This window comes from Ooceraea biroi, chromosome 1, assembly GCF_003672135.1.
Source record: "Ooceraea biroi isolate clonal line C1 chromosome 1, Obir_v5.4, whole genome shotgun sequence".
NCBI classification, from domain to species: Eukaryota; Metazoa; Arthropoda; class Insecta; order Hymenoptera; family Formicidae; genus Ooceraea; species Ooceraea biroi.
This window is the reverse complement of record NC_039506.1, coordinates 13,534,147-13,547,352: the sequence shown is the minus strand read 5'-3', so window position 1 is coordinate 13,547,352 and position 13,206 is coordinate 13,534,147. Positions and strand designations below refer to the sequence as shown.

General features: G+C 44.3%; 1 protein-coding gene across 1 annotated transcript in view; it reads left to right on the top strand.

Annotated features, from left to right (window-relative positions):
• The window catches only part of LOC105279130, a 55,238-nt gene continuing 42,032 nt past the window's right edge, over positions 1-13,206 (top strand). Inside the window, exon 1 of the mRNA XM_026969013.1 lies at positions 1-557. Within this exon, the coding sequence (XP_026824814.1) occupies positions 416-557 (142 nt within the window). The 5' untranslated portion in view covers positions 1-415. The remainder of the gene's footprint in view (positions 558-13,206) is intronic.

Below are 13,206 nucleotides of genomic sequence, written 5' to 3'. Positions count from 1 at the left end.
CCGTGCTTTGCGGCGGGAGCTTCAGTAGCCGCCTGTACGTCGACCGGAAAGCCCTTCACGCTTTTACGCCGCGAATCTCCGGAGCCAGCGCGCAGCGCGCCATCCTCGGGCGACGAGGGATCGCAAGGGGCACCCTTGCGGCCTACGCAACCCCCTGGTCATTCGGTGTTGGTCGCGCGGTTGCTTTTTTTTTTCCTTCGCGCGTCGTGTCAAAGATCGTTCCGCGCGATCGGCTGCATCGGAATCCAAAGACAAGCGTTGATTAAAAAAAGAAGAGAGGAAAGAAAAGGGGGCGGTGAAGAAGAGACCGAGTTCGTCGAGGGGATATACAGTGTAGTGCATCCGAAACCGATGGATCGCTCGTCGCGGATCTCGTCGGAGTGTTGATATGAAGGCGGATCTGTGAAACGGGTGAATGAGCGGGCGTGTATATGAGTGCGTAATCGACGAGAGCGTTAATCTCGAAAAGCGCATCATGCCAAGTGCCGCGGGATACCGAGACGCGCATTCTGCCCTATCCGTGTCGCTACTTTGCGTCCTCCTCGTCGCCGTCACCGGTAAGAGATGCAACATCCGTGTAGCGATGGAATATGATGCAACTTTGCTGCTGTTGATTATACCAATTACGCTCCAACTGCAAAAGTTCTGCGACTCCAATTTTCAATTCGGCGCTCGCAGCCGCGCACTGCGACCGCGTACCCGGTAGTCGCGGATAAAGAAAGCGCTCTTTTGCGCGCCCGAAAATTACAGCTTAAGTAAACTAAATCAGTGCGATTGCACTTGTGATCGTTCGCCGATGAATCTCGCGCACCTACGCGATCGCTGTTGCAGAAACAACACGCATCGCAACGCTAGGGAAATGGAAGATTGGCAATTTGCTGATCGGCATAATGCGTACAAATCGTGCTCATTAACGAAACAAAGAGGAATTTAAATTAAAGAAAGCATTAAATGAAAACGGTAACTTTAGAGAGGGAGCTTTAAGCTTGAAAGATATGGAAAACCGCGTTTGCTAGCTCGTGTTACATGATGCTGCGAGAATTTCATTCACGAGATCGGTTTGCCAAAAGACCGTTACCAATTGTGCTGCCGCAGTTACAGTACACCGTAACATGAGACAATGACTTGAGTAAGATCTCGATTCGCCGTGATCCCCTCGCGTTCTCTCGCGATGATCGCGCTTCTCCGTGTCCCCTTTTCGTGGCGTGACGGAAAAAACGGATGCACGTAGCTAAATCGAGCGCTCAGCTTCTTCTCATAAGTCAACGGGAAGTAAGCTCCGCTCGCGTCGGGCGGAATCGCGGGATACAGGGACCGATGAAATCGAAGATTCCAGACAAGTTTCTCGGTTCCTAAGACAAGTCGAGCGCGAGGCGTGGATTCAATCCGTTCTTCAAACACAGCGGAGATCACCGGGATCGTAAGGGCACCGGAGTTTGGGAAAACGGTTATAGAGTCTGAGCCAGGGGGAGAGTCGCGCGAGCTTCGCTTAAGAAAACTCCATAAAGCTACGTCTGGGGGGGATTGAGATCGGAGGAAAGACAGGAACGTACGGAGCGAAATGGAGAGGGCAGGAAAGAGGAAACCTCCTCGGTCGTTTGATTTCGCGCGAGCGTATCGGCGCGTCGAGCCCGGCACGGATTCACGATGCCAAGGATGATCCTTCCTTCGTTCGATGACCGCGTCTCGCGCGCGCGCGCCGATCCTCTCGACGCGACGCAATTCGCGCGAGATGGGAAAAACTAGCGCGGTGAACTCTCCTTCCGCGTCGAAAGAACCGAGTACGTCGGATCGGATCGCGGAGTGAGTCACCGCGATTTCCGTCCCTTCATCCGGGGCGAATCCATCGGATTAGAATACCTTTTGTGTGTCATCTCGGCGAGGCGAGATCGCGGGTGCCCCAAAATGAGAGAAAGGCGTAACGCCTCACGTACGCGCGTCTCGTGCGCGCACATCGTCCGACCGTAAAGACCGTGCGACACAAAGCGGATCTCGATCTCGAAGAGCGAACGGGCGGTGACCAGGGCTAACGAAGTAGACACAATCGGCAAAGGATTCTCGAATTGCCCCGTGTCGACGTGAATTATTAGCCACTCGGCGAGAGTGTTCTGTAAAAACCGCGGGGACAGCAAAAGCGCGATCGAGATGGGAAAGCGATGTCGTTAAACTGAATCTGCGCTGAAACTGGCGATCTAATTACTTTTTAAAGGCCGGACGAATCGGAGCGTCGAACAAAATGCGGGACGAGGTCGCTCGCGACGAGAAAAGCGAGACGGATAAAAATCAGTCATTTTTGATATCGCGATTTATTTTTGAGAGACTCTCGCTTTTCGTACTCGATCAACCGCGACTCTCCCGCTCACGGGGTGTTATCGACCCGTAAAAGTTTTTCTCCTCTTAAACGCGTTAACGCCTCATTCAATATTTGTCCCTCACATATTTGCTCACGTATTATTTGATGGTATCGTTTAATATCATCATCGTCGAACCCTCGCACGCGATTAGCGAACGATTACGATATTTCCGCCATAAATCGGAATCAACAAACTCGATCGGATTGATTGAATCGGGCAAGCAGGGATGGAGATTGAAAAAGGGGCGGGAAAGCAGCGAATTGAAAGAGCGAGCGACCAATCGTGTGTGAAGTAACGCTGCGAACTTAAATTGCAGTCAAAAGGAAGCACATAAAACTTACTTTTACTCCAACTTCGTGAAACGTAGTAAGCGTTAATCAAACTACACCCGGCGCACTGGAACCGTTTCGCTGAAGTGTGACAGTCGTCGGAACCATTAAGCTACGCGAGGAGAAATGATTCTCTGCTCTCGACTCGCCGTGAATTTCCCCGTGTACCGCCTTACGTGCCGCCGCAGAGAGAGTTATCCCGCGGTGGAAAATCGTCCACTCCCTTAATTTATTCGCCTACGCTCGGCCGCATACATAAATCGGCAAAAATCACGCGGGGAGAGACGGCTTCCTGCCGAACCGTGAGAATATAAAGAAACCTCCGGACTGTTCCTCAGCAGCGTTCTTTGGTCTGCTGGTGGTTCGGGAGAGATTAACGAAGGACCACGCGCGCACTACTCGATTTAAATCATTACCGAACCGTTTACTCGTCCAGGCCATTTGCCTCGAAAAACACACCGGCGAAAATTAACTCTGCGCAACGGTGAGACTCACGCGAAAAGAACCCAATATCGATCTTCCGTGTATACTGACGCCGATATTTCCGGAGCGATTAACGATACGGGCCGCGCAAAATGTCGAGTGCTACGCAAATATTATCCGTCGCGGCGACTCGACTCGCCTGCCAACGGCCGAGTGGGTGTTGACTGCTGTGATCTGATCTTGCATGGATCTGTTGCACAATGCTCGGCCGATCTTGCATTTCCATTATGTCCGACGACGCGGGATTCCGATACGGACCGTTCTCACAATCACAATCACAATCCGATTTAGTACAATGACCATTGTCGACCACCGTAGGTACTTGGAGCTACGTGTACTTTAATTGACTAGGAGAAGGAAGTACGTGGGTGCATGGAGCCGACAAATTTAGTTGATCTCGAATAAATATAGAACAAACGGAAATAACAGTGCCGAGAACGGTAACAGTCGTGACAGCTGCGTGACACCGCATCGATCGATACGTCGTGACATTAAATATTTTTAGCTCCCCTGACTCCCCCGCTTCCGCCCACTCGATTAATTATAAATCACGAGACGGGGGAATTTAATCCGCGGATTGTAATCCAACTTCTATTCCCTAACGAGTGTGGAATCCATGCCGTGTTTCCTTACGATATGTCGAGCGACGATTCAAGGGCCCATGAAGCGTAGAATGGGGGATTCGCGGACTCGCTCGAATTTGCATCAAGCTGGGACTTGCTGGCCAAGGAAGGAGCGTTCAGCTAGGAGATATCTTCATCGTGAAAATTTTACGACGATTTTACTATCGCGTAAAAAGACAGCGCCGATGCATCGTCTTAAGATCGCGTCAGACCACACATGGCCGTGTGGAATGCGCGGGTTGAGTGTCTTCGATGCACGTGAGTTATTAACTAATATGACGCGGTAGTTCGTGTCGCGATTACCGATTAATCGGCGCTGAGGTTTATGGCGATTCCCCCGCGGTGCACACGCTAGATCCGCGAAATCCGCATGGCGTCTCCTTTATTGCGGCACCGCCACTAAATCCAACAACAATATGACGCTGCCTTCATATGACAATTATTACGCCATCGCTAAGTCGCCATAAAATTCCTTATTTAATCGCACGACGACCGGACGGACGGATCAGATTGACAGAACGATGCGACGCGACGGGACGGGAAATCGCGCTCGTAAGTGCCGCGGATCCCGGATCGTGTTTACGACCGACGGAGAACTTCGAAATGACCCGCTGAATAATATCTCGCGGATAAAAATAAGTCACGATATACGGAAATGAACTTTACCGCGCACAAAAGAACCGTGCTGTTTTATTCGAGATGTGTCGCTTTGTGCGGCAGACGGCGAAATGTAAATCGCTCAGAGATCAAAATAACATACGGTTTAACGTATATGAAATCGTTAATTAATTATTTGATAACGCGTGTATTGCACCGTTTAATGACACGTGTTACTTTTTGTATGGGAGATGAAATAATTCTTTCTGGAATTTCTGTAAAAGCGTACCAGTAGTGAGAGTACGAATTAAACTTTCTGTTATTCTGGGCAAAATGTACTGTGTGTTTAACTTTTGCGCGTTTGCAGACATTTATCAAATTTACGTGAAATCAATATCGCGCGCAATTATATCGTGAATTATTTACATCACCGTTATGCAAATATACCAGAACAATACCCACGTTACGGTTTCAACGAACTTTACTATCCGGCTACTTATTGATTTACCCGGCGCATATCGCATGAGTTAGATATTTCCCCGCAAAAATGGAATTATGCATCGCAACTTTTTCCGGCCGCGCGCTCGCACGTGAGTCGAATGTATTTTATCCATAAATACCTAAGCAAGCAAAAATGTATCTTTAAGCAAGAACCAGCGAAACTCGGCATGAAATTCAAATGAAATACGGCGTTTTCGCGTTTTTGCGATTTCGCTGACTCTCCCCGCGGAAAATTGTTCTTGCGGCGCGGTGCCGCGACAGATAAACTCGTTTCGCTTGCCTTTCCGTCGCGTTTTCGCAATTTGCGGGATCCGTTCGCGTAACATGTGGCGATAACTCTGCGGTTTGATCATTAAAATCGGAGCCAGCAAGAGGGAAGACGAAAAGGATTCCTTTCCCGGCAGCACCTCCCTTACGCTCTCTGTCCGAGGGAGATTTTCGCGGGGCGCGGGCATAATTAAAGTGTCACGCGGGAAGTAATGTTGATGGGGTGTAAAAGTAAGAAGGCCGAAGTAACGGGCGCGTGCCTTTGTTCTTCGGAGGTGCGGGCGACAGCGGGACGCGGGCGGAGGGAGGGTGGACTTAGCTGTGAGAAATTAAGCAATTAAGCCGCGTATTTTACTAGCCGAGATCCGAGGTTCAGCCAACTAGTCCTCCGATCTAGACTCGCTTTGCTGGTGCCGTGAGTGGTGAGGAGGATGTGCGCCCGCGTTATTAAGATACCGCGTATAAAATGCAAGCGGACAATTCCGAAGGGAAAGGAACGGGAGCACAGCCGCGGGAAGTTGACGGAAAAGATAAGGGCCGGAAAGCTGACGTCGCGCTGCTTTTCGTTTGTTAACTTGCATGACTCTAATTAGCCGTAATTGCTGCGTTTATTAAACATTTTTAACAATTAACCCATTAACGCCTGAAAGTCAAAAATTTTCTGCTTACTTTCGATTCTCTTGAATGCCTATCAAATCATGAGCAATTTGACCAACAATGTATATCCTACTATTTTTGGGTATGCTTTTTCCGAATCCGTCGTTATATTTGAGTTTTGTCGACGTGGAAAAAAATATGGCTGTCTTAATAAAAAGAAATACGAAAAAAACAGTATTTTCGAGAAAAAATCTCTGTTTTTGGAATGGGATGGGAGTAGAAATGAAGTTAAGACCCCGTCCATCGATGGATAAAATAGTTGTACTTTAAAGATGCACATAAACAGAAGGTCGAAAACATCATGGCGGTGTCAAAATGATGGCAAAATCAAGGAAATTTGTCAAATACAGCATTTTTTCGATACAATTCAACGATAATCGAGATTTTTACATCTAATTCATGATTCTAAATGATAAATTCGATAAGTCTACTTGATATTAGTTGATATTTTCACTCTTAAAAATAGCGAACTCTATATGGCAGCCAATCAACTCGCGAAAACATTGAAAATATGGAGTTTTTTCACTTTTCTCAGTTATCCTCGTCTATTTATTCTCGATCTAGTGTGAAGCAGGGCTTGCAAAAATATCGATTACAGTCGTCACAAAACTTATTTGTTCTGATATCGCATGACTCCCTAGAACACGTTCTTTTCAAATCCCTATGAGACGCATCATGTGTATTTTGTGACTGCTTCACAAAATATCATCAATAATTTTGATAGATATACTATAAATTTCAAAATACAAAATGGTCATAAATATTTGAGAAAACATAGAGATTTGGATATGTGGACAAATGAGAAAAATAATATATAATATAAAAATATAAAAATATAATTACTCGAATAAAAAAAGGATAAAATGACAAAAATGCAAAAAAAATATAAAATAATGATAAGAATACAAAAAAAAACAACTCTTCTCTCCGTCCACCTCCTAGTAGTAAGAGTCGGGCAACGTTAGAGACTAACGGCTGAGGGACGGGGGTGATTATGAACTTTTTATGATGACTTAGAATGTAATGGGCTCTTATTATTACTAAGTTATGTATTTATAGAGGATGATACACTAGATCGAGAATAAATAGACGAGGATAACTGAGAAAAGTGAAAAAACTCCATATTTTCAATGTTTTCGCGAGTTGATTGGCTGCCATATAGAGTTCGCTATTTTTAAGAGTGAAAATATCAACTAATATCAAGTAGACTTATCGAATTTATCATTTAGAATCATGAATTAGATGTAAAAATCTCGATTATCGTTGAATTGTATCGAAAAAATGCTGTATTTGACAAATTTCCTTGATTTTGCCATCATTTTGACACCGCCATGATGTTTTCGACCTTCTGTTTATGTGCATCTTTAAAGTACAACTATTTTATCCATCGATGGACGGGGTCTTAACTTCATTTCTACTCCCATCCCATTCCAAAAACAGAGATTTTTTCTCGAAAATACTGTTTTTTTCGTATTTCTTTTTATTAAGACAGCCATATTTTTTTCCACGTCGACAAAACTCAAATATAACGACGGATTCGGAAAAAGCATACCCAAAAATAGTAGGATATACATTGTTGGTCAAATTGCTCATGATTTGATAGGCATTCAAGAGAATCGAAAGTAAGCAGAAAATTTTTGACTTTCAGGCGTTAATGGGTAATATCACCTTCTTCTCCAGCGCGATAGTATGGCGTGTTATGTATGTGGGATACAGATTTTCCGAGATTTCTCTGTATTTGCGTAATGTGCGAAAATGCATTAATAGTACTGATAATAAACTTAGACTGACGACGTGACAAATTTTCCTTGAGATTCAATTAAATTAAATTTTCTTATTTTAATTCAACGGTAAGTAGGTATTATTAAAATAGCTTGTTAGAGACGGCAAGAATACATGAATTATTGTAATTAATCCGCTATTCCTGGGAGAACCAAAGTTCTCATTATTGATGTTTTCCCCGAACAATACACAGCCTCTTCTTTAATCATAAAATCATGAAAGCGCTTTGAATATCGCTAATGAGTGTAACATAGAAAATGGATATGATACAACAAAGTTAACGTCTTTAATTACCGTATAATCCGAGTAATCATATTTATTCGAAATAATTATACAGATTGTTTATTTTACTTGAGCCTCAACAGATTATTAATCTTTTGCCAATTACAGGTCTAATTAAAATTTGTTCCAAATTATCTTGCATTGTGCGCGTTGCGCCGGATGTCGAAAAATTAACTGTATAACGCGTATTGCAAGTGGATTAATGCATCGTACGAGGCAAGTGCGTTAAAAGAGAAGGAACAAGAGGATTCTAATAAAAAAATAAGGCTAAGGAATAATAAAAAGTACGGAAGGAAAGGAAGCAGGAATTTCGAAAAAAAGTCCGTCAAATGCTCGTAATTAAATTCCTGTGATTATCGAAGCTTCGGAACGATTATTATTAATACGTTCCCCGCGCGTTTAATGTCTTCCTATTCTAATTATTGTACGGAAGCACTTTAAGTGCCAGTTACGGGTTCGATTGCAAGCAACGGTAAATTTAGTAAACGTACAGAAAATTAACTCGCCAGGTTTTACGCCCGTAATTCAAGCGACACTTGGTGCGATCGATTTGAATGCAGATTCCGATTTGAATACTTTGACAAAGTACGCATAATTATTAGATGTCACGGTGGGCGAGTGCGCTTAAAGAACACTCTTTTCTCTAATTTCTCTAATTACCGCACAAAAATACTTCAAACGCCAATTAACGAATTTACATGACGTAAGCGGCGTCCTTTATTTTCCCCGCACGAGAGCCTTCAAGATAGATAGATATCGCATGGGCGGTTTATTTTTTTTCCGGTCATATAATTTTACGAGCACGTTAATTTAGCACAGAGGTGCGCGTACCTCCTGGGGAGTAACCCTTTGATATCTCCTCGGAGGGAGTTCGAAATATCCCACGTTTATTCTCGTTTCTCGCGCTTATCTCCGCTTCGAGAGTATCACGTTACGCTCGCGCACCGCTCGCGATTCGGCGAGTTCCTTACTCGCAAATTATTTTTATGTTTGCAAATATGGCTGCGTTTGCACATGTGTGTCGTCGATGAGGATGCGGTTGCACTCGTCCCGGACGAAATATAGGTGTGACGGCGAAGACGCACAAGTGCTCGGGACGATTTATTGCGAGCGCAGCGACGACGATAAGAGAACGCATCTGTCTCCTCTCTCTCTCTCTCTTTCTTTCTCTGTCTTTCTCGTGAAATAATACTCCCCCGACCCTCATTATGCGAGAATAACGTTGACGGAAGGAAGGAAGGAAGGAAGGGAATAACGAAGAAAGTTAGCGTTTGTATTAAACTTTTGATAAAATGCTCGCAGTGCTCGACCGATGCAAGCAATTCGCTCCGTCGAAAAGGATCTCACTACCTATCCAAACAAATCGTCCCAAGAGTACGACGTCCCAAGAGCCACGACGGTACGTTACCCGCTGTTCTTATAAGGAACTGTTTCATCACGATTTCATCACGAGACATCCGTATATACTTTAGAACGAGAAATACGTGTCCTTCTATACGCGTCCATCTGCGGGATCGAGGATTGAAGCAACCTTTCTAACTCAACACATCTCGTCCCAATCGAGTATCGCCGCCACGTGATAACACATTTCGGCTAGCCATTTCCGAGAAAGTCAAATTAGTTTTCTCTAAATGAGAATTCCCGCGTTTCAGATTTTTTTCAAGAGCGCACTTTGCGCGTATTTCTCGCGACCGCACGGATATTCGGTCAGAAATGAAACATCGAATTAAGTTTTGAAGGATTTTCCTTTATTAAGTCATCAAACTTTAAACCTTCAATATTTGCAAAACCTTTAAACAGATATATGTAAAAAAGATGTTACATTTGGCACTGCTATGTAATATTCAAATCGTCAGCCGAATCAGTGTTTCTCGATTTCTTCAAAATCAGATAGAAACACTCTTGAGAATTGTATCCAGCCGCGGGTGAATTCGGGCGCGTCGTTCCGTTTTGTCTCTCTCCTTCTGGAATCTCGAGATTTTAGCGGGATTCGAACGGCACGATGGTGATCATTACGATATTATTATCGCGCGACTGAGACGTGCCGGAGAACCGGTATTCATAAATAAATATAAACCGCGACCGTTCGAAACTGATAAGTGGCTGGAGAGATGGTGGATGTTTACTGGTGATCCTCCACCCCGGTAGCCGGGGGTGGAGACGTCGCGGGCGAGTGAAAGGGGGCGGACGGGAGAGCGGGCGGATTGTAACAGGGACTTCGAGTGTCATAACCCCGATAAGCCCTTGCTGATTCCTACGGAACTTTAGCCACATTTGAAAGGGAATCGCCGGGATTACCATTACTTCCGGCTGAAATCCTTTTCCCAAACAGCGATATCACTCCTTCGCCGTGAGTAGGCGAGAGTTTCCTTCCTCTTTTTCTCCCATCGTCGCCCTCTATTTCTCTCTTTCTCTGAAGCATGAAATGAAAATCGGCTCCACGAATAATCCACTTCAATTTGCAGTAAACTATTTCGCAAGCAAGGGGGCGCGATTCGGAAATCGGGGAATGGTCAGATAGAGGCGACCACCCGGGAGTTTATCGGCCACGCGTCTGACAAGCCGTTATTAAATAAAGCGCGCTTATTTTCGACGTTTGCTCGTTTACACACGTTGGATGCACGATGAAGCGAGGGTCGCTCGTCGGGATTAAAATACGCTCGTTATCCTTCATTGCAGATTACGCAGTCCGCGGAGGTACGTTCGTGCGACGCAGATGCAGAGAGTAGATTTATGTACGCAGAATGCACCCGGGAAGCATATCCGGAGAAAAGCTTCCTCGATCACCAAGGCTGCTGACGCAGCTAATTTCGCGCTAGCTCTTTCGGAGATAGAGATGAAATGTTTTATATCTGTTCAGTGGCGATTTGAATATTGATGAACATCGGCGCGATTTACAGATCTCTCGAGTCCGTCGATGAGGTAGGCCGTCTGGAACCTGCTGCATTTGTAATTTTGGAAGCTGCCGACTCATCGTTGAACTTTCGTCGCCGATTGCATTTCACACACGCACACGTAAATATTTATAATCACGAAATTTTCATCTTTATGAAATTTAACAGAACGAGGTGCTGAAGCTTAGGCCAGAATTTTTCTATGCTCGCCGAATGCCGAGTCTGCTTAGATTGAACACGAAGCAATTTAATCCCGGCGAATCCTTACTTTTGTAACACATAGATTAAACAAAACGAAATATATTGTTATATTATTTACTTTAAAATATGAGCCTATGCTAAACCTAAACGAGAATGAGCATTATTATAATTAAATTTTCAATCTTATACACGGAGATGTTTCTTCATAAATTTCATCTCACGGTGAATCGATATTGAGTAATTAAAAATTATGTATCCTATTGTAATTAAAAATACCTTCAGTATTTTAAATTGACAGAATAACGAGGAAGTCGCGAGCGAAATGACGAAAATAATTAAATCCCCTTGCTCGTCCGCGACTATACCGTATCGAGGGACATGCAGCCTCAACAATTTTCTTGCTTCTGAAAGATGCATCACGGCAGAACACGATCGCTTATTACGACATAGTCGATCGCGGAACTCGTAATGCCGGTAATGCGTCATCGTCGCGCGTCGTTAAGCGTCATTCGAGTCATCAAACACATCCACATCGGATGCGCGGACAATCGATGCGACTGCGAAATCAATTCCATCCCTGTCTCCGAATTTAAACTCGCGGCGGAGGTGACGCGAACGCGACGAGCGACGATTCCAGGCCGGCGCCCAGCTCCGCCATAAAACTCGAAGTCTCCATTCATCGCGTAACGCACCCCTATCCCATCCATCCCATCTCATCCTCCACCCCTTCCTCCAGTCAGCCAGCCATTGTATCGAATCGTCGGAGAATCCGTCTGTCACGATTGTCAAATTTGCCTGATTGCAAATCGATACCGGATTACGACGATGCCGCACGCGAATCATCCGAGTCGCCATCCATAGGATTGCTACAACAAATCCTCCTCGCTACGTTGATCGACGTTGATTAAGCCAGGCGAGACGTTTTTGGTTAACTCTGAGTTATTAACAACTAAATTATTAATTCAGTTTTATCGGTAGTATTTTAATCAGCTGTGTGCATATGCTTTCTTTGATGAACATTGGTACCATAGAGAAAATCAAAATATTTGTTGAAAGAGATTGAAATGAGGGAAAAACATGTTTTTTAATTTCATACTTGTATCCCTGTTGTAAGATATTCTGCACGCGTCTCATTAGCGTTAATGCAGATACACTGATATAAAAACATATTTCACATTTCGGAAGCTGCTTTATATTAAGGCCCGTAATTTACTACTGTTTGTCTTGAATATATAATATTAAGGGAATGCGCCGCAATGCGTCCACAAAGGGAGAAAAGAGTTTACGTAATTTTTTAATTTAACTATTTTTAATACGGGACTGTATAAGCACACACGCATCAGGAGGAATGAAAGGATTACGGTGCAACATACATGAGCGCGCAAGAAAAAGAGAGGATATCCTTACAGATTTTTAGCTGCCTCGCGAATGTGGGGATTCACTAGCAAAATATAAAATAATCCTTGAAACGCACGGAAAATCACATTCATTCATATGACCAAGCGTCCACAATGATCATCATCTCAGCGTCATGTAATCACTTATTATTTATGTAAAATAGAATCGTTTTTCTACGTTGAGCAAAGCATTGCATTCTACAATAAATGCAACTTTATTCACAATTCCCGCACACGTTGCATCTGTGATAGGTAAACATATTGCAAAATTTCGAAACTTTACGGCGGAAAAGATAAAAATTTGATTTTTCAATGTGCTGCCCGCGCGCTATCAAATTTCCGCATCGCGACTTGATGCTGGAACTCTATTCCATGTTATATCTCGATTTTTATGACAGCGCGCTGCGTAACGATTCTTCGGGGACGCCAGTAACGTCGTGAGATTTTAGGTTTATGTGTCCGACTGTGATATCCAGTGACGTCTAATAAACATGATATTAAATTCGATACCGCCAGGCATTTCCATGGGAATCGGCAGCGACGTCTCTTTTATGGCGCGCAATGATTCTCTCGAGCCAATTAAACGTCAGTTTGCAGGTGCTACCAGCGTAATAAATTACGAATCGATATTTATATCTCTTGACGGTCGTGGTTGCCTTTCTCTCGCTTTCTCTCTCTCTTTCTGTCGCGGTCGGATTTATAGAAATTAAAAATAAAACCGACTTGCCCGCGCGCGGGCGTGATTAATAACTTAGCAGTTATAAACGGTCACACCAGCAAAAAAGTTTATCGCGCGCAAGTGTTTCTCGGGAAAAATCCGTAACGTGTCATTCGAATGA